This window comes from Enoplosus armatus, chromosome 13 (genome assembly GCF_043641665.1).
Source record: "Enoplosus armatus isolate fEnoArm2 chromosome 13, fEnoArm2.hap1, whole genome shotgun sequence".
Taxonomy (NCBI): domain Eukaryota; kingdom Metazoa; phylum Chordata; class Actinopteri; order Centrarchiformes; family Enoplosidae; genus Enoplosus; species Enoplosus armatus.
In genome coordinates this window covers 10,499,746-10,525,499 of record NC_092192.1, presented here as the reverse complement: position 1 = coordinate 10,525,499, position 25,754 = coordinate 10,499,746, and the positions used below count along the sequence as shown (strand labels likewise).

The 25,754-nt window shown below is 39.8% G+C and overlaps 2 protein-coding genes and 1 non-coding gene across 3 annotated transcripts; 1 reads left to right on the top strand and 2 right to left on the bottom strand.

Annotated features, from left to right (window-relative positions):
* Nucleotides 1–434: 434 nt before the first annotated feature.
* On the bottom strand, nucleotides 435–10,224 carry LOC139294915 (solute carrier family 13 member 2-like). The gene is made up of 12 exons (XM_070916909.1): nucleotides 10,123–10,224; nucleotides 8,116–8,244; nucleotides 7,467–7,603; nucleotides 6,029–6,285; nucleotides 5,757–5,934; nucleotides 5,520–5,642; nucleotides 3,834–4,043; nucleotides 3,127–3,224; nucleotides 2,817–2,932; nucleotides 1,716–1,877; nucleotides 1,485–1,622; nucleotides 435–566 (listed from the first exon to the last, which is right to left on the bottom strand). The coding sequence occupies exons 1-12, from the start codon at nucleotides 10,222–10,224 to the stop codon at nucleotides 435–437; spliced, it is 1,782 nt and encodes a 593-aa protein (XP_070773010.1).
* A 3,324-nt stretch (nucleotides 10,225–13,548) lies between these two features.
* On the top strand, nucleotides 13,549–17,252 carry vtnb (vitronectin b). The gene is made up of 8 exons (XM_070917828.1): nucleotides 13,549–13,612; nucleotides 14,678–14,794; nucleotides 14,899–15,141; nucleotides 15,395–15,534; nucleotides 15,957–16,113; nucleotides 16,370–16,528; nucleotides 16,638–16,967; nucleotides 17,116–17,252. The coding sequence occupies exons 1-8, from the start codon at nucleotides 13,549–13,551 to the stop codon at nucleotides 17,250–17,252; spliced, it is 1,347 nt and encodes a 448-aa protein (XP_070773929.1).
* A 1,250-nt stretch (nucleotides 17,253–18,502) lies between these two features.
* Nucleotides 18,503–18,576, bottom strand: trnat-agu (transfer RNA threonine (anticodon AGU)). Its single transcript has one exon. It is a non-coding gene; the product is annotated as a tRNA-Thr (tRNA).
* Between the last annotated feature and the right edge of the window lie 7,178 nt (nucleotides 18,577–25,754).

Sequence of the window (25,754 nt, the reverse complement as noted above, 5' to 3'; positions counted from 1 at the left end):
TCCAACATTTGAACAGTTTTGGATATATCACTGGAGAGATTTCTTTATTTGTGTGTGTGTTTGTGCTCTTTTCACTGGTTTGAAGTGGGCGGGACTCAGTCAGTAAAAGGTGATGTCACGTACTTCTGTGCACCAATCAGGACTGAACAACATTTGAATCATAATCTGATGACAGTTGGTGGGTCGTTACTGTCACTGTCAATCAAATCTGATCAAACCACACCCACATAATCCTGATGAGGCAGATAGGCTGAGTTTTTGACTGTTAAACTTAATAAATAATACCTCAAGATGTTTTTCAAACTTTGTTTGTTGCTTATTTAGTCATAATTATATATTATAGAGTAATACTTAACATCTGAAGACAAGTTTTCAGGGACTTTAAACACCAGTTGTGTATCATTCCCTCTCTCCATCCCTTTGTCCTCCCTCACTCAAGGTTGGGCATGTGTAGTGTTGGCCCACTGAGGGAAGGTGCCCATGTCAAACATGACGTATCCCCAGGTGTTGATGCCTAAATTAATGCTCAAAATCCCAATGATGTTCAGCATGAAGCCAGCTTTCACCTGGAGGAACAGACAGTTGCATTCTGATCAGTACACAGCATGAGCAAAAAAAAACAGGTCTTGAAACATCTTAAAAAGCAATGAATTTAGGATATACACCTATAAACTGGGAGTGGGATTGTTGCGACAGTGGGTTGTGTGCACAGGACCGTTTCAGTCAGCGCCATCAGACCTATAGCAAACAACTTCACTACTGCTAGCTACAGTAGCTAAGAAGCTCGTCATCTCATAATGGGCAAGTGTTGGTTCTAGCAAAAAACATGAATGAACTCAAATTAATTAATAATTTTCACTAATAATCCATCCATTTTCTGATGCTTTTACAGGCTCCGGTCGGGTCAATTAAATCAATTGCATCTAAATAATTGTTAAATACTGCTGGGAAGTACTTAAAAAGGTGATATGATAATAAATAATTCTAGACCATATCGTCCCTACAGGTTTTCCATCATACTTTCATACTTTGACTGGTATGAAACAGGTATTAAATAGAATTCAACGTGGTATTAAAAAGGACTTAGAGTCTTAAATTTAACTTGGTGAACCCTGCAGAAACCCTGAAAAACACAGATTATATCTCGCATACAAGAGTGGATCTTTTCATTAGTAATGTGACAATTTATTGATCTGCATCTAGAAATTCTCTTTTTAATTAAGATGCATTTAAACACATTTAAAAGTAGGGCATGTATTTATCAAACAGCTAAAAGTGACATTTTGGACTTAAAAGTAAGTAAAAAGTTCCTGTTGTAAAGGCCACTTCCTCCTACCTCAACAAAGACACAACCCTTTGTTTATTATCTTCTTTTCTATTTGATCCAAGAATCATGGGTGCAACCATACTTCATCTCTAAAACTTGCTCACATGACTGATACTTAATTCTTATATTATGGACTGCATATTTGTGTGAATCTCACCATGTCGATGACTTTGAGTTTTCCAAACGAGAAGGCGATGGCGTTGGGTGGTGTGGCCACAGGCAGCATGAAGGCCAGAGAGGCAGCGATGGTGCAGGGCAGCATCACATACAGCGGGTGTATCTTAATAGCTGTGGCCTAAGAAAACATGAAAACAAAATATAGTTAAATACATGGAGACGCTGTGTGTTAACGCCAGCATGTGTGTATGGACGTCCGGGTTCTGTTTACCATTGAGGCCAGTATGGGCAGGAACAGGGTGGTGGTGGCTGTGTTGCTGGAGCACTCTGTGAATGTCGCCACCAGCAGGCTGAGCAGCAACGAGATGGCATAGGAGGGAATTTTCTCCAGAGGTGCCAAACTCTCTCCCAACCACTTGGACAGACCTGACTCCTGTAAACACATATTTCAAGCAGAAATGTTGATCTTTTTCTAAAGAAAAATGGATGGATTGCCAAAAAATTTGATACAGACATTCATGTTCACCAGAGGATTAATTCTACTGACTTTGATGATGATCTCTACCAACTCCTGAGGGAAATATCCGTCTCTTTAGCTGCTAAATGCTCCCCCATGTTCACCAACTAATTGCTGAGTCTGTCTGTGGATTGGTGCTGAGTTTTTAGAGCTTTTTTGCTGAATCCCTGCAGGGGGACATTTCCTCGGCTGTAGTTTGTGTTTAGCGCTAATTAGCAAATGTTAGCATGCTAACCTGCTAAACTAAGATAGTGAACATGGTAAACCTGGGTCAGCATGTTAGCATTGTCAATGTGAGCATGTTAGCATGCTGAGATTAGCATTTAGCTCAAAGCAGAGCTGTGCCTCAAACAGCAGCTAGTGTGAAAAGGTTTGTTTTAGTGGGACCCAATTTTAGCTCACTCACATGATTATTAATTTGGTAACATCATGCTACATGGTCAATGCTGTGAAGTCTCTGCACTGCATATGACATTTTATTTTATATTTTCTGTTGTTGTTAGTTGTTTTTTTTTTGGTCTTTTAACTACTATAGTTCCTTTATAAACTACCTAATATAAATGTGAGGCTCCAATTTTTCAATTGCTATAGATTCATCTATCAAATATTTTATATGTTTATTATATGTTATTATACCAAAAGCCCAATGTGATATCTTAAAATTGAAAAAGGGTATTCAATTTACAATCACATTTGAAAAGCTGTAACCAGAAACATTTTTACTTGTTAAAAAACAAGTGATTGATAATCAAAACTAGCATTTGCTAACTGATACGTCAACAAATCCTTTCAGCACAATATAAAAAGGAACATTAAGTCTTGAAAGGTTAAAACACAGTGTTCATGGGTGTTTACCTCACTGCCGGCAGCCAGAGCGAAGCCTCCTCCCAGCAGCAGGATGATGTTCCAGGGCATTCGCTCGTGGACCACCTGCCAGTTCAGCAGAGTGGAGGGAGCCATCACCATCTTACCTGTGAGACCCAGATGAAGAGTGAACATGAAACAGTAATTAGTTTGAAAGAGCAGTGTCATATCCGCTGGGTAATGATCACCCAGTGTTCCAATGAGCTGAAATTTAGGTCACACGAACATCATTAAGGCATTGTATTATCAGGGATTCTTTTCTCTGTAAAAGTGATTAGTAGGATTAAAATCAACATTTCACCTTCGTCGGAACCGTAGCCTCCACACTTGGGCAGCTCGGAGGGGATGACGAACAAGAGCATCGATATTAAGATAGCGACGGTTCCATCTGACACAAACCTGAGAGACACAAGATAACATTGTTCGACATTTTGTTGTTTAAATATGTTGCTGCCATGTTAGTCCGTCTCTCAGCACTCCCTGACCTCCTCAACCCGTCTGTAGCGCTCTGCCCAAAGCCTGCAAGACATAACTCTTTACAAAAGGATCACAAATACATAGTTTCATCTCTAAAAAGAGCAAATAATTTCATAAAACAGCTGTGCACTGTATATTTAGTAAATGTTACTCAAGCAGGAGTGAATGGTGTATTTGTTGGGGACTTTATTCAGCTGCAGTTTTCATGGTCCTGTAAATATTTACAGCAGCAGGACAGTGTTTGTGGGATTGACCCAAAATAAACTACAGTGGCCATGTCCATCATTATTAAGAAACATGTCACCCAGTGCGACGGTGTGTCTCACTGATGTGTTTCTAATAGTTTATAATACTGTAGGTCTTTGACACAGAGGAATAAGTTATATCAGGCTTTGGCTAAACAGACAGTAGTTACTACGATCAGTTCATTGCGGTTCTGCTTTTTGTTGACAATAAGAAAAACATATAATATATCATCATATCTCCTTTAAAGTCATGCCAGAAAAAGTAAAGACAAAGTGAGAGACTCACGGTCCCTCCTTATTGAAGAGCACTGTTGCCCAGCCGTCTATGAAGCCCGGCTCCCTGGTGAACCATAGGAGCACCAGCAGGACAAAGATGGCGAGCACCGCCCCCTCAGCAAACTTCATGCGCCCCAGCTTATTGTACTCCGCCTTCATCACAGCATACGCCTCCTTATCTCTCTCGGATTTCATGCCGCAGCCAAATGACTGCTTCAGGCTGAGGAGTACAAAGTGCAAAGATGCTGCAGTTTCTCTATTGAAAAGTGTTAATTCGTAACTAAATCAATGACTTTCTTCACCATTTCCTCAAATACTGAAAAATATGAGTCATGTTGAAGCATATAAAAATGAAGTCTTGACAAAATGGCACAGTTTGTGGCTACTTGCCCCTGTACCTACAAGTCTTATTACCTGGGGATAAAAGCTGTCTTTAAAACAAGAAGTGTGCGTCTTGATGCAGCGATATCACTTACCTGATAGCAGCAGCAAAACTAAATGGTAGCTTGGGTTTGACCCTGATAGTGGCCTGTGCTCTTTTACAGCACTTTGTACCATAAATTTCATCCAGCAGCTTTTCCTGCCTTTAAGTGTCAGCACAATGATAACATGTGCAAAATCAGTAAAGCTGGTATACTTAGCATTATAATGAAACACAGATTACTGGTAACATAATAGATCACCACAGATATGTGACTTGTCATTGTAAGAAACGCACAGGTGTTACTAATAACACTAACGATGGCTCTGTTCTATTCAAGTGTCCCAGTGAGCCAGCATGCACAATACCAGGACCCTGAAACTGAATGGAACAGCTGTTCTTCTTAACACAAAGGAAATAAAGTACATGTGAATCATTTCACTTTCTTTACTTAAAAGGAACAGTTTTAGGTATTAAGGCACATTTAGGGAAATATGCTCAGGTGAGCAGATTGATAACACTTTCATGTATACCCAGCAGCTGGTTAGCTTAGCTTAGCACAAACATTGGAAACGGGGGGAAACAGCTTGCCTGGCTCTGTCCAATTATAACAAAATCCACCCACAAGCGTCTCTAATTAACACGTTATATCTCGTTTCTTTAATCCATGCAAAATAAACGAGGTGTAAAAACAACAATTTGCTGTTTTAGGGTTATTTGTGTCAGACTAGTCCTTAGCTGGGACCAGCTTCTAGGTAACAAAGGTTCTGGTCCCAGCCAAAAAATAGTCTGGTACAAACAACGTAACGTGTTAATTAGAAAGCTTCAGAGGTGCTGGTAGGTGAAATTTGTTGTCTTCAGACAGAGCCAGGCTAGCTGTTCCCCTCTGTTTCCAGTCTTTGTGCTAAGCTAGGCTAACAGCCTGCTGGCCGTAGCTTCATATTTAATGGATCTTCTCATCTAGAACACAAATAAGCATATTTCCCAAAACGAAGACTTTTGTAATGTTTGTTTCTAGTATGAATGCAGCTTCTACTTTAAAGAGTCAGTTCACCCAAAACATAAAAATAATCCCTAGTCCCTAGTCCCCTTGAGCCACACAAATAGTTTCAGTTTTATTTGCGATAGAGGTTTTAAAGTACCTGCCACCCCACCACAATGGAGGTGAATTTAATGTGTTCAACATTAAACATGATGCTGAGGGTGAGAAAAACATAATTTTCATAGCTCACAGAAGCATCTTTGGCTGACTAGACTAGGCTGAAGTTGCCTTACTTGAAGCCCAGGAACATGAACTGGAGCCAGAGCCAGGTCAACACCAGCATGATCACCATGTTGGGAAAAGCAAAGCCGAACCAGCTGGCAAAGTTGATCACATCACCATTCCCAGGGAAGAGCCTTCACAAAAGATAAGAAAGATGAAGAGACGAGAGGTAGGAAAAGGGGTACAAACAGGACAATCAGCTGTTACATATCTGGAATAATATTCTCCTGTGTTTTTTAAAGCCTTACTTGTCGATTTGACCCTTAAGGATGAGGTTAGGGGTTGTGCCAGTGAGCGTAGCCGTGCCTCCGATGCTGGCAGAATAGCACACACTCAGACTCATCCCTTTGGTCAGGAGCTCGTACTTGGCCTCCATTGCTTTTCTCCTGGACTCCTGCAGTGACTCTGGACTCCACTCATGTTCATCTGGAGCCAAAGACATTCATTAAGCTCAAGTTTTTGGGCATGTTACTGTCTAGAAGAGTGTAAACTAATCTATCGAACAGACATTTTTACTTACACACTCTGTCCTCCACCTGAGACTTGGTGTCTGGCTGTTTCTCGCCTGTCTTTTGCTCTTTAGTTTGTCTGATCTCGAGCTCAAACGCATGGTTGTCCTCGGCTGCAGCCTGGAAATCTCGTAAATCCGCCCGGGCCTCTGTGGCTTTCAGCTGCTCCAGCACAGCCTGGGCGATGGGCAGCATCATGGCTGTGGTGGCGGTGTTGCTGATCCACATGGACAGGAAGGACGAGACGATCATGAAGCCCATCATTAACCTGTGTGAAAGGGTAGTGAATATGAGGATGGCGATCAGTAGAACAGTACAGTAAGTAGTGGGGATCAGATCTTAGGCATTTTTAGTTAGAACATGTGTCCTTTTATGTGCTTTACAACATCATCTGTTTGAATGAAGTATAAAGCAAAATTACTGTATCATCGTAATAAAATGGTATAACTGAATTATTTCACCCAAATGTTATATTATATTTCACTCAAATTATTCAATCATCATGTTGTTTTTGATTTTGATTTATCTTTTTTTTTGGAAATGTGAGTCTTGAAGCCTCAGGTACGGTGGCCCTGAAAGCTCAATGAACTGCAACTTAAGAGAACGCCTGCAGATAGACAAAAAACAAGCAAATGAAGAAAACATCTTCACAAATTTGACAAAAAGAAAAATGCTACAAACTCAACCCAACACAGAAACATGCTGCAAAAACAGAAAACACAACCAAACACAGAACACAAAGAAAATTAGTTACAAGACAACAGTTTCCAAGGGACACTAAAATGTGATGGGCACTCTCATGAACACTGAAAAATGAGCTACAGCTTTTTAGTTTTGACAATCTGTGTGATTAAGATACAGATGCAGATATTTGCTGTTAATCAAGCGCTAGTCTTTTGCCAATGACTAGCTTATCTATTCATATAATGGTACATAACATCTGAATCATGCAATCAGAATGTTAAACTAAAAACTAAAAAAAACTTGGTTAGATTTTAAGTTAAACTGTTTTGTAACTCATTTCCTTTGTGTTCTGTGTTGTCAAATCGATGAAGCTGTTTTCTTCATTTGCTTTTGTTTTGTATATTAAGTTTGAGCTCTCAGGTCCACCGTACCCAATGTAAGATTCAATGACTTGTTAAGATGTATGTTTTTTTTTTGTAGTTGATGCTTCTGGTTGTTGTGGAGGAATCACTCATAAATGGCCGACAGTGTAAATTCATAGAATAGTATCATCCTGAAGAGACACAAAGACAGTTTTATACCATGAAAAGTGCTGAATGGAAGATTTGTGTAATCAATTGAGCATTTTTTTGACACGTATTGTTACTGTTAATAAATCTGAGAACGTGAGCAAGTCAAGACGATAAAGATCCTTGCAGGCAATGTTGAGCATTTAGTCACAGCTTTCTTTGTACACAGGTGAGCTGCATCACAAGGCTTTCTTACAGGGACGGACGAACACCAACCAGCAGCAAAACTCGGAGAGCAATGCGCTTATGAAGGTTCCACTGCTCCACTGCGATGGCCACCAACAGGCCACCCATGAACAGCATGTTAGAGTCTTTCAGATACTCAATGCTGACCTGAAACAGATCACACGGAGAGCAGAAGAATCAAAAACATGCACAAGCAGGTTTCTGAGCTGCTGTAGTAACCTGTGAACCTGCTGTCCCTCACAGAGGTAATGTATCATCCAATTTGTTTTATGAGCAATAAAAGGAAAACACTGGGATCAGCAGGTTTGTACAGATACAACACGTCCTAAAAAGAGCTGACTGAAAGGTCAAATCAACACTGGTCCAGTTCTGCTGGTGTCCTTTGGCTGTTCTCTAGCTGATCCTGATCTCTGACTTCCTGGTCTTGGGGGCCAAGCAAAGACAAATATGAGGTTGTAGTGAGGAAAGGCACCTGGAAGTTGCTTTAAAATCTCAAATATGTTTTTCCACACAACAGTGCAGCTAAATCTGTTCATCAGTTGAGTCAGGGAGACTACACAGCATGTCCAGCTGCATGGAGATGTCAGAGGTATCTCTAAAGTACAGGTACATAAAAGCTGGCACATAATGAAGCACAGAAGTGTAAATAAGGGCCGTACCACTCCAGCCTCCATGATGCCCATCATAGGGAAGAGGACGACTGGCAGTAGGGCAGTCACAGCCAGAGGCATACACTCTGTACACCAGTACAGAGCCATGAGGATGATAGCATAACCACATCTCGCTTGCTGTAAACACACACACATACATTGGTCAGGGTAAAGTCTCTAAATGAGAAGTGCCAAACATCACATCGTTAGTGGAGCATTTTGTCATTTTACATCTGAAATATGCTGAGATGTGAAAATATACTTAGATACAGACGTAGTCACACACAGAAGAAGAGACAGACACACACTTACAGTAAAGTACACGCAGCATTTCAGCTTTCATGTTCTTTGTCTTATCTCCAGCCTCTCTTTAAAAGGCTATAAGACTTTACACATGCAGATAGCAGTAAACCGTGATAATAAAACAAACAGTTTGTCGTGCTCTTGTCTCACAAGATAACTCTTTATGGGCTTTCAGTAAAATCCCTTTTCACAAAGACTGTTTAAACTCCCCGACACAAAACTTTCCACTGCCACACAGACGAGACTTCACTCAACTCAGCAGGATGAGTGAGAGTGCCTTAAAACATTAAGATAAAGAAAGTGTTAAGCAATAACAAACCACAAGTACAACATGCTTTATTATCCTGTGCAGTTTTAACAGCATCAAATGCATCATATTTTCATTTTGAGTTACATTTAAAAAAAGCCTTATCTGAAAGGAATTACAAAAAGGCATATTTCCCCGAAATGTCAAACTATTCCTTTAATGATTATTATTATCATTATTAAGTCATTTTCAGTCCACCAAACTAGGTGCATACATATGTTATAGAATATATTCATAGTTTTCCTGCAGTGAAAAATACTGAAGTTCATCTTTATGTGTCTTTATTGGCACTGTAAGTCTCTGTGTTGAAGCAAGAGGATTCAAATGTGGCTTAATCAATTGTACATTGTGCACCTTTACTTCACCTTTTGTTGCTCATCCCTCATGAATGTAAATTATCCTTTTAACAGTAAGTTCAAAACTGAAGATCAAATGCAAATAAGCAAATCAATAACCTACGTCACAGGGTTTAGAAAGTGACTGTGTTGCTAGTGATCGTGTTAGGAATTTGGCCCTGGAGACACACTTTATCTTTCTTTCAGATTAAGTGTTTTACATTGGAGAGCTGATGAGTGATAAGTGCAGCGGACATTCAGTGGCCACACAACAAGCTACGGAGTAAATGCATTAATGCAGTGTTAGGTAATGTTAGGCTCTGATGTACTGTAGATCCCTTTGTCACTCTGAAGGTTTATGCTGTCCTTTACAGACTGAGAAACTTTTATGGCTGCAAGCGACCACATTTCACATAGAATCCACTTCCATTCAAATATAAATCTGCATTTCTAGAAGTGAAAAACTGTCTGATATCCCTTTCATTTTGTGGTATTAAGTGTCCGTTTTATGGTTTAGATTTAAAGCCATAATGTGTTAATAATATGTGATTGTAGCATATTTCAAATAATTGTTTTTGTTGGTAAAAACTTGACTTACACAACATCAAACACTTTGTCTCAAGTGTGGCATTTACTGTATTTTACCAATTGAGCCACGGACACATGCACAGAAACATTCATTGAAATTTCAGAGATAGATTACTCATTGCAACTACGAAACCACTGGAAACTGTCAGAAGTTACATCGTTTCTTTATTTGTACCGTACTCTCTGGAAGGAAAGTCAGCAGAATAATTGAAGAGCTGGTACTCAAAGGATATCAAATCATCACGACAAATATTTGATGTGCCACATGAACAAATAGGAGAGTATTAGCAAAATGAATGAGTGCAGTTGTTTCCAGAATGTGTCTCTGTACATGAAGAAGGACAGAAGTAGGAAAACAAAGACTACAAATAACTTTAGCCACCGTCAAATTACAAATGTCACCTATTTTAGACTCTGGAAAACACTTGTGGTGTGTTAAAATGTTACCTCCATGCACACACACACACACACACACACACTCACCGATGTGGGGCTGATGAGTGGCAGCGGAAGGAGTGCGAGCGGAGTGACAAAGATAATGATGTAGTTTCTGTGGTACCACAGCCACTTCAACCAACTACCCATGATTCTCCTGTAGAGGTGACAAGAGTCCCAGGTAAACAGCTGATCAAGACAAACACTCAGTGGTCCGTGTAAAGAAATAACAGGTTAAAATGAAGCTACACACCGAGGTCAGGTGAGCTAACGGTAAAGCAGAGATGTGCTCCACAGAGAACCACTGAGGTAATGAGACTAATATGACTGGAAAACTACTCTTTCTACCTCTTGTGGCATATCAAACATTAACTCAATGCCAAAGAGATCCCAATCCTTGACAGAGAGACAGATGAAGCTATTGGGAAAGAGAGGAAGGTAACAGCAAAGGTAGAGCGAGGTGGAGGGACGGACAGATGAGGAGAAAGATAACCAAACAATAGACAGGTTTATCATCTGAAGGAGCGCAGGTTTAACCAAAGGTCAAGCTGAGCTGAAAGAAAGGAATATGTACGTGTGGCCACTTAGAGTCTGCTACAAGGTGTGGTTAGAAAATACATTTTCCATATCCTCCATTAGTACTCGTCTTTCCAAAGTATTAGAGTGTTTCAGACATATTTCAATTAAAACAAAAAATAATTAAGTGAGTTAAATGACCTTATAAAATGCGGAGAAATCACCTAAAACTATTGAATATCAGTATTATATGGCATAAATATTATATTTAGGCCTCACAAGTGATCTATCAAACAATGGGCGCTTTACTGATGTTTTCTTTTTTTTCCTAATTTTTTTCCAAACACAGGAAGTTATTTCTGTAGTATACTTATTTATTTATTTTATTATACTGAACATACATTGTGGGAAATAACTATTAATGTTATTTATAAAGCATGGGATGGCTCAGTATAAGTCAACATTTCAACAACAACAAAAAATGGAGGGAGGACACCCGGCTGAATTCAAGACGAATAAGACTGTGCTGCACACAGTGTTAGTGCAGATTTTATGACGGACGCTGTTACAGAGCACCATCTATAATGAAAAGCTCAAAGGTTTGGTGATCATTGAGTTCTGAAATCCGGCCTCCTATTGGTCGTAAGTAGAGCAGCTGATCTGTTCATCAACTGGATTAATATTTGACATGAAAAATAGGCATGCCAATAAAAAACTATGCTTATTAAAATCGGTACAATCCATCACTCATTATAGTTGCAATCAGCATGGAGGAAACACAGTAAAGACGCCATACCCAATCAGCACTCATTAATATGAATCAATATTGAAAGTGCCTCCAACACACTAAATGTGTTCTGTTAGGCTTTCACCACACTCCATCATACATACTGACATTATAAAGATTATTATTAACTTAAAGCAGCAGCAATGTTACATGTGAAATTCAGTTTGCTCATCATTAGGAGGTACTTCTCAGTCAGTGAGAAGAGTTGGATAATAACAATCTTCTGTGGCTCTAGAGGAAGCTTTCTAAAGTCTAAAGAAGTGGACATTTACCCGTCAGGGAGAGTCTGATGAAAGACAATACTGAGTGGTGTTATGGGAAATGTAGAGAAATGTTGTCTTTGGAGTTTGAACCACAGGGACTAAATTTCAGGATATTCTTTCTCGACTCTTTCACTTCTGAGTCTCCCAACTTTATAGAAGTGCAATACTAAATTAGTGGAGTAGAAGAAACCTTTCAGCTTTATGGGTGGGTTGTGCTCGCCAAAATGAACTTTTAAACTCTGTTAAATCATGATTTATACTAAAATCCTGTTGCACGAAAGCTGGCTTATTTGTGCCATATTCAATTTTTTTTTTTAATTAAACACTAATTCACCTGAAGCTCATCCTAAACTCAAATGTTACTCATAATAAACTCCAGGAGGCTGTTTTCTGTCAGGCCTGCCTATCAAACAGGCCTCAGATCAGGTCCTGGAGTTATCTAAACAATCTATACTACACCAGAAGAAGAAAATAATCAACAAGCAGGCCTATACTCTGCTGCTAAATCTCAAAATAAATAAATATAGATATAATATAATCACCACGACTCTGTGGATTATACAACACTTATCAGACATTTCTATGCTCTGTGTTCCTCTGAGTGATTTTATCAGTGGTCTTATTAATTTACAGTTATTGGAGATATGGCAGCGACCCAAGTCAACTGATACAAGCTCCACAGAGAACCAGAGTCCACCGGCCCCTAATAATCTGTCCTCCAGGTTTCACTGCTCTTCATAAAAGACAAATACATTTTTAAACACCACGGATGTCCTTCATAGTTTGGACTGGTACTACAGGGCCAAACATGCTTCAGTGTAGAGAAAAGCTAAAATACCAACGCTCTTTGACTGAGACATTTTTCTTTCAATAAAAAAACAAGATCTTTTAATGTTTAACAGAGTGACGAGGAAGTAGATTAGATTTAGATTTAGATTTATTGTCCCAGAGGGAGATTTTTGTTTTCACAGCCAGTACAACACAGAAACACACACAGCAACATATGGATAGATAGAAACACATAAAATCTCTATGTATACATTCATACGTGAGCAATAATATAACTTTAATCTGTCCGCAGGCTCAAGCTGTCCGTCTCTCCATGGTGCTGAATCCCATCATTAACTATCTGTTGTCCAGAATATAAAGCCAGGTACTCACCAGATTTTAAAAATATCCTACATTTTTCTTCTTGCATCTCTTTTTGTAATATTCCACTGTCGTTATCAGGGTTTAATTTGGAAGAAGGGATTGTGTTTGCTTAAGGGTTGTTTTTTTACACCAGAGATCAATAGAGGAAAAAGACTGCCCTGGTTGCACAATGTTTGAACTCAGACACCCTCTCACTCGACCAGAGGTCACATATACAATATATATATCACCGTTATGAGTGATAGCGTAATAACGCACTTCTGCAGTTTTTAATCTGGTTTGTAGTCATGCATTTTAACTATTTTCCTAATTAAGAAGCATTCAGCGAAACAGACCATCAATACAAGATTTATTCTAATTACCAGTCTTGTTCATCTAAGAAATGAAATAACCAACAAGCTGATGTTGGGTGTTTTGCAAGATAACTGGAAAGTCAGCGGTTATATTCTGTGGCTTAAAGTGATGTTCATGTTATGGATGATGTTTCTAGGACAGACAGGACAGAGATCAGCCATCACAGTTTAATGATTATCGCAGCAGAGTGCTGACCAATCAGGATAGCAGACGCCTGGGGGTCAACAGCTTCTGAAAAATATCTATTGATCATGTGCACACGATGCTGTACCCCAAAGTGGGGCACTCAAACTCATCTGACTGGAGTTCACTGACATAAACAGGCAGAAAAGTGCACGGCTCCCTTCTGAATTAAAATGACACATTTTTAGTTTAAAAGAGGGATATTTTCTGTGAGTCGCCATGAAGCCAGCAGTGGCTTTGCTGGGCCTCGTCCTCCTGCTGGACGCCACCTTTGCTGCTGAAGGTGAGTCTTCCAGTTTATCTTGCTCTAATGTGACTTTTCTTTTGTGCTCCACAGCTCGGGAAATATTATTATATTATACAGGCATGTTGAAATCAATACAGACAATAAATATTAATAGTAAAATACTTGTTACACGTGTTGTTTATGTATGTACATTACACAGGAATGACATTTTTGACATATAAAATGTATTATTATTAGTAATTATTAGTAACATGATGTATTTTCAAGTGTTTTACCTTTAAAGTAATGAATGTATTTACCTTACAGTGTATCCGAACAAACGAACGATGTGACATACTTTGTATTTATTCTTAATGGAAAATGGCAGCTTTTTAGTGTCCGAGTTTTTCACACGTTGATTCAGTGTGGTTTTACTTTAAAAGCAGCTGTGTGTGCTGCTGCCTCACAAAGAAGCACACACACGTATACACACAAAAAAAGATTCTGTATTTTGAAGTATATCAAGTATATCGAGTTATGATGAAACTGGTGCATGAAATGTGTGCAAGTACGTTTTCCATTTTACTGCATTTACTTGATAACTGTAGTAACTATTTACTTTTCATATTAAAATTTTAAAGTTTAAAGATTAAACCAGTGGTTTCCAACCTTTGCGCCTAGTGACCCCTTATAAAAGAAAGTTGGGTCTAGTTTTTATGAGTTGATAGCAGTTCCACCAAAAAGACATTTCCCTTTAAACTTGCTTACAAGGTTTCATTTAAATGACAGTTTGAAGCCAAAAGAGGTCAAATTATCAAATATTTCAACAACAAAAAGCAAAGATTAGAGAAGAGTCCAGATAATTAAAACAGATTTATGTAGCAGAACCTTGTTTTTCTCCTCTGTCTCCATTAATCATCTCAACTTCTGTACTTTTACCTAAGTGGAAATTTAAATGCAGTACTTTTACTTGTAATGAAGTATTTTACATTGCTACCAACATACTTGTACTTAAGTAAAACATCTGAGAACTTCTCCCTCCACTGGTTACTAAATGGTAAAGTCTGCACTATATCGATGCATGTCATTTCACATTGAACCAAACAAACTGTGTTTCCACAGAGTCCTGTGTGAGTCGCTGTGGCTCTTTCGACCCGCAGAGGAAATGTCAGTGTGACTCCATGTGTGTGTACTATGGAAGCTGCTGTGGGGATTTTGACGTCATGTGCCCTAAAAAAAGTCAGTACAGTAGTAAAATATTACTATTTCAGTAAACAATGAAAATTACTAATTTCCGCCGAAACATTTTCATGTGACCAAACTTTCCTCTGCTCCGCCCTCAGTTGCTCGTGGTGACACCTTCGAGGAAACAGAGGATGTAACAGAAGCAGCGACGACTCTTAACGAGAACGCTACAACTCTCACACCAACTTTCAACACAGTTGCAGCAACCACCTCTGCCTCTCCTCCACCCACCACCACACAAGGGCCCGCACCGCCTGTGGACACTGACGCAGCGCCCTGCAGTGGTCGACCTTTTGATGCTTTTCTGCAGCTGAAGAATGGGTCGATCTATGCGTTCAGGGGTAAACCTGGTCATCTTATGTTTCCCGCCTTTCTCTGCTGTTGGTTTTGGTGAATACTTTGGTGACTCTGTGGTCACATGGTCACTCAAATCTGGTCATCAGTGCACCCAACTGGACAAAACTATGAAGGCTGTGCATTTTATTTGATATTTAGTTTTCTGTGTTGATACTTTATGGATTATCCTGGTGAAATAACTTGAATTGAGTCTCTTATGGTGTAAAACACTGATCCAAAGCCTGCTTTTCCCACAAGGTGAATATTTTTTCGAATTGGATGACAAGTCCATACTTCCTGGTTACCCCAAACTCATCCAGGATGTGTGGGGAATCTCTGGACCCATTGACGCTGCATTCACACGCATCAACTGCCAGGGAAAATCCTACATCTTTAAGGTAGAAACCTCTATCTCTCTAGAGTCTGGGAGTGTTTTTGTCAAGCTGTAGGTGGAGATTCCCAGTGTCTTATGAAAAGGCTACTTTTTTTGTATATACTCTATGGATTGTGCCTAAAGTTCCTAAACTTTTTTGATGCTATTTCTACTGTGCAATAGACCGGGCTAGTACTTTTTGGAAACTAGTTCACCTTCATTCTGCAAATAACACATGATTCCAGTGAAGTCTCAATTGGTTGAGATACAATAATATAGTAATCCTTTCTCAATTACTTTGTCTCATGCCCAGGGTCTAATGAAGAAATAATGTTCTGTTGTATAATTTTCGATAAAGTAGACTTACATTCAATAATAGAGATGTTCATGCTCACAAGCACTTGACTTTCTCTCACAGCTTTTGGCTTTGTATCTCTTCTCCCTCAGGGGAACAAGTACTGGAGGTTTGAAGGCGATGTCTTGGATGGGGACTACCCCCGGGACATTTCCATCGGCTTTGATGGCATACCAGATGACGTTGACGCCGCGTTTGCCATACCAGCTCCAAGTCACCGTGGCAAAGAGAAAGCCTACTTTTTCAAAGGTATTTTTGCAGAGATGTGTGATATTTTTCAGTATTCAAAAGCTTCTTTTGTATATAGTAAATTGTGATGCAAATACTTACTTTATGTACTTTTACTTAAATCAAATTTTGAATGCAGGACTTTTAATGATGGCAGGACCCTGTAGATGCAGCAGATCATCCATTTTATTATTTACACCTGTGTTTTTTCCTACTGTGACATGTCAAGATGTCTTCAGTGAAAAGAAAGCCCATGTGTGTGTGTTTCTTTCTACAGGGGACAAGTATTACCAGTATGAGTTCAAGCACCAGCCGTCCCATGAGGAGTGTGTCCGCATGAGCACGTCTTCCCCGTCTGTGCTGTTCACACGATACACTGACCTCTTCTGCGATCAGACATGGGAGGATTTCTTCACAGAGCTCTTTGGAAGCTCCTGTAAGGCTCAGCTGTGTTTGTGTATTTACATGTGTGTGTGTGTGTGTTTCCAATCTGCATCTTAGACAGTTAATGAGTCCCATCTATTTTCTCCTTTGTCCTCATTCAGTCAGCGGCCACCACGCGGGCCCTCGTTTCACCAGCCGGGACTGGCAGGGCATCAGGCCTCCTGTAGATGCTGCCATGGTGGGACGAGTGTACCTCAGTCCCAAGCCCACGCCATCCTCCCCTCCGCCAGCGAGGAGGCGTAGCAGTCGGAGGAGGAGGCCCAGCAAGAAGCGTGGACAGCCAAGAAGGCCAAGTCGCCACATGCTGTTTGATGATTTGTGGGGTTATGATGACTGGTTTGACTACAGCGACTACAGTGACATCTTTGATGAGGGCACCACACAGGAGTACAAAAGCACCCCTGTTCAAAATGTGTATTTCTTCAAGAGAGGTATGAATACATGGAGTCATTTTGATCCCACATGGCTGTGTTTCAACAGAACAGAAAACAGAGACAAAAACAATTACAAGAATGAAAAAGATTCTTCCTCCTTTAACGTCTTTTGGTTTGTATGTTTCTTTTCTTTTCATGATGGCAGATAAATACTACAGAGTGGACCTGCAGACAAAACGTGTCGACTCCGCCAGACCTCCTTACCCACGATCCATTGCAAAATACTGGCTGGGATGCAAGCTCGAAGACACACCTGATGCATCGAGGGCAGAGAAGAGATAGGCCTGCTGGCTAAGTCTGTAGTTTGCAGGAAATAGAGAGAAATTCACTCTGTGATTTAAACACATTCCTTTGTGACAAGTCTTAAAGTAATTACAATATGAACTCATAATAGCTTCTGTTATTTTTGTTGTTAAAGCATGCTAAATACTTCCTCTAATGTCTCCTCTATATTTAAGTGGATAGGCTGGAATTCTGCATGATTTAATAAATTTGAGATTTCAGTTTCACACACACACACACACACACACACACACTAACCCTACCTGGCTAGCCATCACAACTACATGCCTAACCTTAACACTGACTCTACCCTTTACCTTAACCAAATTCTGACTTTAACCCTGAAATCTCTCAAACAGCCAGCAATCTATGGTACAGACCAACGTGTCGTCACAAAAAAATGTTTTGTCATTTTGAAGGTCTAAAGCTCAGATTTGTTTTCACAAATGGTGTTACCGGTAGCCTACATGTAAGTGATTATTCTCTAACACACAACTGTACATGCACACACTGGCCTCTATGTGTTCATCTGCACCCTTACAACAATAAAAGATTGTAGCACTGTGACCCTGTGCTGACACCACCTCTCAGTTGTTCTCTTGGTGAAGAGGTGCGCCCTCTGCTGGACAAAAGACAGCAAGGGAGGACACCACACAAAAATATCTGTATATCACTTTACATCTGTCTTAATAAGTAACATCATTTATAGGCTTCACAGGCTAACACTATTTTGTGTTTGCATTCATGCAACACTTTTATTTTAAAGTGACTGGTGCATTTATCCTGCCTAAACACAAGCCACAATATACTCAGGCAAAAAAAGTCTCATGTTTTGCTTTTTCCTATTTACTAATATACATTCATGGACTTGTTAATGGAGATTGTTTGTTTTATTTGGGGTCTTTTGTGGCATTTACGTTTTATTTATGTTTGATTTTTGCAAAAAGGTTTTTTTTTGTGAAATAGCTCGAGTGATGTTCACAGTTTAGAGTGTCATCGATGACTTCCCCCTAAACACGCATTAGTTTAACTGTAACGTAATAATTACATGGAACATATTATCATCTCTTTCGTAATGTGTCAATACCTTTGCGATACAAACATGACATCACTTCCGGTTTCCAGTGTAAAAGATATTCCCTTATGTTGACACAGTTAGAAGTAAACAAAGTGCTGTAATAGTGTACGCAAACATGGCTACGTCGTCTGGTAACTATACTGTACACACGATTTACTCAAACAACGACAAAAGGCACCGCTGGGATTCGAACCCAGGATCTCCTGTTTACTAGACAGGCGCTTTAACCAACTAAGCCACGGCGCCACGTGACGACGAGGCCGGCAGCAGACAATTTGAACGAAACTCACACAACGATAGAATATAAAATAAAATTTGTTTTATTCGTAATGCCCATGTAATATTCTACAATAATTAAATAACTAGGCCATATCTGAATAGTTCTATACAATTTACTCACATGCCCTTTCTTCAGCGTAATTTCACCATAAATACTCTATTATAGCCTACTAAGCCTATTTACAATGTGGTCTTAAATATGTAACTTTCTTCCAAACAAGTTGCCCATCTTATTTTGTCAGTCAACCCAAGAGATAATCAATCATTGCTGCAGAAATGTCCAAATCCGACAGATTGAAGTTGCCCAGGTCCTGAAAGCACAGATCGGACAGGTCGCCCATGGACTCGTCAGTGCTGGAGAAGTCCAGACTCTGGTTACTCTCCTTGGGTGCAGGATGTTCGACTACAGCGCAGCGGCTACCCACAGGCTGGGATCCCTGTGCATCACCGAGGAAAGTCTCAAAGTCCTCAGTCAAATCCCATTCACTGAGCCCACTGTGCGGAAACACACCATGGCAGTAATCAGTAAAGTCTGGGGTTTGGAAGTAATGGTCTTCTTGGGGAACTCCTGAGAGACCCGGTCCTAGCGGGGAGCAGGATGCTTGGTCGGCGGCGACAGGAGATGTGGGTGGGGGCAGAGACATGGCCTGACTCCCCAGGATGGTTGAGAGCCTGGTGGACTGAGGTAAACTCGGAGCAGGGTAGCCTGGGGGGGACGGTAGGCTGGGAGTATGTGGGAAAGAATGAGCCAAGTGGGGGAATGGGGGACTGGGAGTTGGAGTGTAGGAGAACTGCGGATGAGGGTGGTCTGCGGAGGGTTTGGGGGCCTCTCTGGTTGGCTTCTTGCTCTTGAAATGGCGTGCGCGTCGATTTTGAAACCAGACCTGTTGAAAAGAATGAACTGTGGTTACTTTTTAAGGAACACTGCAGGGACACACAGGTATGCACGGGAAGTCTATGAAGCACGTGTCATACCTGGATTTTAGACTCCGGTAGCCCAGTTATGGAGGCAAGAGACTCCTTCATTTTAATGTCCGGGTACTGTGTGACAGAGAAGGCCCTCTCCAGCTCGCTGAGCTGCGCCTTGCTGAAAGTCGTGCGCTTCCGGCGGCGCTGGGTGTCCGAGCGCGTCCTGTGGGGAGCTTCATGATGCACTGCAGGGAGAGGACAAAGTGTTACAGCAACTTCCCTGACCTCTACATTAGAATTAAACCCACAAATACAGAAATGGTGTAGAAAAGATGGTGGACTAGACTAAAAGCTTTAAACTTAACTTTACAGACATTTAAGCAAAATAAATAAAGAGAGCATGCTTTGTTATTGTGTCCGTGACACCGTTTGGAGCAAGTCTTTACAAAAATAAAGGTATTCAGTCACTCACCTCTGCTGGAGTCCCGTGCGTAATCGTTGTTGTTGTTCATATCCAGACATGAAGAGGACCAGTGGTGTCCCGAGTAAAACGTGTTCATCTCAGAAACATTAAAATCCAAACCGAAAGCCATTCTCCACTATTAAGTTCACACGCTGAGCAAAAGAGAGTATGTTTCCTCAAGTCTCTCCTCGACACTGGCGAACATGCAGGATTCCTGAGGGTTTTATACTTTGCTTGACAGACACAAAACGACCCCCCCCCCCCCCGATCCCACCCTCTTGCACATCTCAGTGGATATTGCCTTACAAACGCGTGCCTTTGATGTGTTACACACCTATTAACGGCTGTCCGGCTAATAGGTGTCTGTTTGATCCCCGATGACCCATTAATGTGCCCGTTTAGCTTTTTCCTATCCTGCAGGATGTGTCAGGTCACACACAACACCGAGGACTTCTGGTAACTCCCTGCATCTAAAATAATTTGTTGCCTAAAAACTTTTCTAAAACAGCTCACACCAGTGGGTAAATGGTAGAATGCTAAATTACAACATGTTTGTGCAATTTATAAGTATATGTTTAGTTCTAGACGCACGGGGTCTGGATGAAATATAAATATTTCTTTGTATTGCTCTGTATAATCATTCTAAAAACTGAAAGAATAGGCTACATTTGGACTCGGTTACACATAACATGGCAGGTAAAGCAACACTCACACTTCAGTCTGTGGCACATCCTCTCCTCCACAGCTCGCTGCCTCCTGGTGTGTGGATAGTGGAAGTGTATTGAAGAAGCTGCCGGAGTGTGAGGCTTCAGTCAGCTATAATGTGTCGAGGTGACAAATCGGGCTACTTTTTCTCCTTCCTGGTCGGTTGCGTTTCCACCGATCGAGACATCAAAACACCGGATAACGCACAGTCCAATGCACAGCCAGTTCCCAGGCTAGTGCCAGACTCACAGTGTATGGGCCACTTGAATTTAAATTTCCAAACATAAGGCAGGCTCAGAGAGATACAAACTAAGACAGGCTTAAACATGTATTGCACTGAAATGTGTCCAAGTGGTGTTTTGCTTTAAAGGTTGTTTCAAATAACTATAATGAAATGTCATAGATTTTGTCAATAGAGATTCTCTCTTGTCAGGTATTCCTACGGAGAGCACGTGATGTAAGAAATTATTTCGGAGCCATATAGCGAAGAGCCAGGAGCTCACTGAAGATGAGACATTAACCTTGATGACTGGCTCAAAGGAACAGTGAAGTAGTCCACATTGACTCCTACTCCCATGAACAATGGACCATTAAGATCATAACCCAAACTACTGCTGGCCGTCACATGACTTACATTAAGACAATATATCGATTCCAAAAGTAGATGGCCTGTCGAAACCGGGTCACATGCTGCCAGAGCCAATTGACACCTGTGATTTCTGTGTCCCCGGACACTGAAGAGCTTTATTTTGTCAAACAGAAACATGGAGGCAATATCTTACAGTTTATATGACTCTTCCCCAGCCTCAAACCTGAGTGAGTACTCACCTCTGTAGCGTTTGGTATTTTTTAGAGATTGTAATGTATTATTTGTGATTATTGTTGTATGCTTATTTAGGTGACCTAGTTTATTCTAAAGGCGTGTATAAAGTCAATAATCTACAGAATTTGTTGCTTATTGAGGCACAAGGAGAGTGGGGGATGAAAAGAAGCCACTAGGTGGCAGCATTAGACCGTCTATCTATCTATCTATCTATCTATCTATCTATCTATCTATCTATCTATCTATCTATCTATCTATCTATCTATGACTGATGGAAGTCAAAATGTAATTTTGGTATGTCATTAATTTTTTCCCAAATTGTAAATGTGACATCATAGGCTGACTTACATGTTTGATTTACTTTATAAACATTCTATTGTAAACATTTGTTTTATTTACCTTCCAAGTAGATAAAATTCGAAATAATTTCAAATATGAATAAGACATTCTCCTCACTAGCCTGCCTTTTACATAAATATTCATTCAGTGAATATTAATAAATACATAAAGAAATAAATGAGGCTCAACCTTCCAGAAAGCTCCTGCAATATGAAAACAGGCTATGAAACATTACTTTAGCTATGGCGTAAAAACATAAAATGTTTGTTTAATGTGCATATTGTATTTGAATAGTGATTGACTGTGCAGCCCGGTATTATAAGAATATGATAGTCCTGCACAAGCTACACAGGTACAGTGTGGCAAAGCTGAATGTACAAATGGGTGACATATGAAAGAAGATAAAAACAAATAAAATGATGGAGAAATATAACAAATGCAGATGCTCTATGAATCTTATGCTATGGCTTTTACAGTCTCACCTATGGGAGATTTTGGAGCAACGTGTTAAATAACGCTCTCCTCCACCATCATCACAATATGAAATGAGGGAATATCTTTTGAAAGAATGATGTCCATCCCTCCCACAGAGCTCTGAGATTTGGAGAATCTATGCCAAGGAGCACTGAAAAATTTCTGGAGGCTCATGCTGGCTGAACACCTTTAAGAGACTTTATGTTGTTTTTTCCTATAGTTAGTCACCCATGTATTTATGTGTCCAATGGTGGTGAAACGCAACAAATAGCCCACTGTTTGCCTATGGGTTAATATGCATTTCTTTGCCAAATTAGAGTAATTATTTGTTGTTTTAAAATACTTTTTTAGTTGAATTTGAATGAGATTATTAACTCTATTACTCAAATGCTTAAATTACAAATAGACAAAATGACCAGTTTCAGACATTTCTCCTTTTCTACTCACACTCGTTCCTCGTTCAACTGTATTCCTGACCTGTCCATAAAAAAACCTCACAATACACAAACTGTCCTCTTCTCTGTGTCTGAATGCTTCAGATTATACCTCACAAACTCAGGTGTGCACACAGAGAAACGCTGGTCTTCTGTGTCCACACTCAACTCTTAAGAAATCAGGATTGACACTCAGGTGTGAATGACGCTGTGCCCTCCTCTCCCTCACCTACGTCCTCGCTCCTTCCCTCACAATACACAAACACCATTCCTCAGCCCGCTGTTTGATGTGGAAACTCCATCCACATTTCCTGTCAACCTGAGAGATTTTTGGGCCTAATCCATGTGCTGCATGGCTGAGGTGAGGGGGTTACTCCTCGCCCCGTGTCCCGCGCTGTAAAAGCCTTTCTGGATCTGAGAAATAGAAGCTGAGTGTGATTCCAGCTCGGCTGTGGATAAAAGAACGTCAGACTCTGTAGGGAAGGAAAGGAAAGCAGGAGACGCGATTTAGTGCAGCTATAGTTACAAAATAAATATATTACGGCTCAGGAGGAATGTTGAGGACAAGAAACTGAAACATTCTGTCAGCAGTACTGCTACTGATCTCGCAGGTCAGTGTGACTTCAGCTGGACTGCAGAGCAGAAAGCCCATGAAGAGAATTGTGGTTTTAGGCTGAGTCATTTGTTGTTCAATCCAATGTATTCATTGCACAAAACGTCAGACGTCTGGGTGACTCTTTGTGAAAAGTTGTCACTGTCAGCTTTCTGTACATTCAAATATAATGCTGTCTCATTCAAAACGCTGAAGACTGAATCCAGTACAGTCCATTGCATAAACTTGCGATGTATTAAGATGGTTGAAATAAACATTTTACATTAAGTTTGATATTATTTAAGCAAAGGCTTTATAAATACAATGACATTTAAAGCCTGGAGGGAGTCTACTTTTTATTCACAGAAAGTTTGACCAGACTGAAAACTCAAAGAGATCTGACTCAGATCAACTTGTTTCTAATCAGTAATGTAATTCTCAAGAATGAGATGTGCATACTGTGTGTTTGGTGTTATGTTTATATTTTCCTGTTGAGCTGTGTGTATTTGCATGGAGGCCCATCTGCACACATGTGCTGCAAACTATCATAGGCTATATACTGTATGCCGTGGTATATGGCAGAGGTCGACTCTATGTCTTGTCTCTATAAATATAAACATAAAAAAAACTCCCCTTGACTTGTTTTATTTTGGATTTTAGCATTGCTTCAAAGGGACTTGGACCAGGCCGGGTGGATGACGGGATATCATTCCTGAACAAGAATATAATTCCAGGATTTCCAGGAAAATCAGACTGGATCATTATGTCAGAGGGTATCACATGGTGCTGAGATTTAAAGCTTATGTGTGACTGCTGGCATTTGATAAAAGAGGGATACTTCCACAACAGAGAATTGAATAAATAGAGTAGATTATATAATTACTGATTATGATGTTATTATTACTACTCTTTTAAGTAAATAGCTGCTAATATATTATGATATAATTACTTAGATATGACTTTTACATATTTTTTTAATTGTAAGTAAACTATTCTGCAATAGGACCATGTCAATTTCTGATATCTGAATACATAAAAAGGTTATATATAACTGTCTTATGTAGCCCCAAAAATGGTTCTTAAAACCTTGTACTTGTAATTCTTCTTTTAGTTCTTTCCTTGCTGATGTTTGTCAGTTTAAGTCCGGCAGGACAACCCATTATCCTGCACATTACCTGTATAATACCTACATAACTGAAACAAGTCCCTGAGAAACTTTTTAGGGTTTGTTGGGTAATCATGCAGTGTGGTCCGTCCAGGTCCAGTTTGGAAACCCTTTTGCTATATGGAACCACAGTCTAACAGGATGAGACCTCCTGCTTCTGGCTGCAGGTCACAGTTTAACCTTCTGGTGCACCGGTTTAGTTTATGTCTAGCAGCCTTTGCCTCCAAACGTGGCACAGATATGTGACACACACAACAAAACTAGACCAAGAGTCTGCAGCCATGCAAGCGACCCTGTGAAGGTGTACCTGGGCACAGCAGTGCTTTTAGCTAATTGCTCATGTCAAAGGGCTAACATGCTCAATGACAATGCTAATGTGCTGAAATGCTTAATAAGGTATAATGTTTGCCATGTTAAACTTCACCATCTTATTTCAGCGTGTTAGCACACTAACATTTGGAATGACATTGGTTTTGCAAGTATTTCAGAATCAGAATTTTATTGGCCAAGTACTTTGTACGTGTACATATACAAGGAATTTGACTCTGGTTTTAAGTTGCTCTCAGTGTAGCCTATTTACACACAGTTCCAAGAACAATTTGAAGGACGATAGAAATAGACATACAGCTAAAAACAAGGACAACTAAGCTGAACAAAGAAAGGTAAAAATAAACATAGACCTATTATATAAGATAAAATAAGATAATCCTTTATGAATCCCTCAGTGGGGAAATTTGCATTGCATCCAGCAGCATACAGGATAGTGCAATAGAGACATGAGTAGAAAATCAAGATATAATAAATAAAAACAATAAAGACTGTCATAAAAAAGCTGCTAAAACTAAAAAACAACTGTAATTTACAAATGTACAAATTCAAGGAACATACATACATACAGATAAGTGGGAAAAAATAGGTGCATATGAATATATATAAAAATCAAAAATGACCAAAAACATACAATGTCTATATACAAGGCAAGTATTTCTGTAAATTGTAAACAATACAAATAGTGCAAAGAAATAAATATTGAATAGATATATATGAAGTGGGTGGTTATGTTTAGTATGTCTATAAAGTGATTTATATTATTATGACAGTGATGTATGATATGTACATGTTAAAAACAGTGTGTATTATAAACTGTAAACATAATTTCATTATATCATCTCACGGACCCCGTTGACACATGCCGGCAAGAATTATCTCCGGTCTTCTAAAAACTATACTGACAGGATATA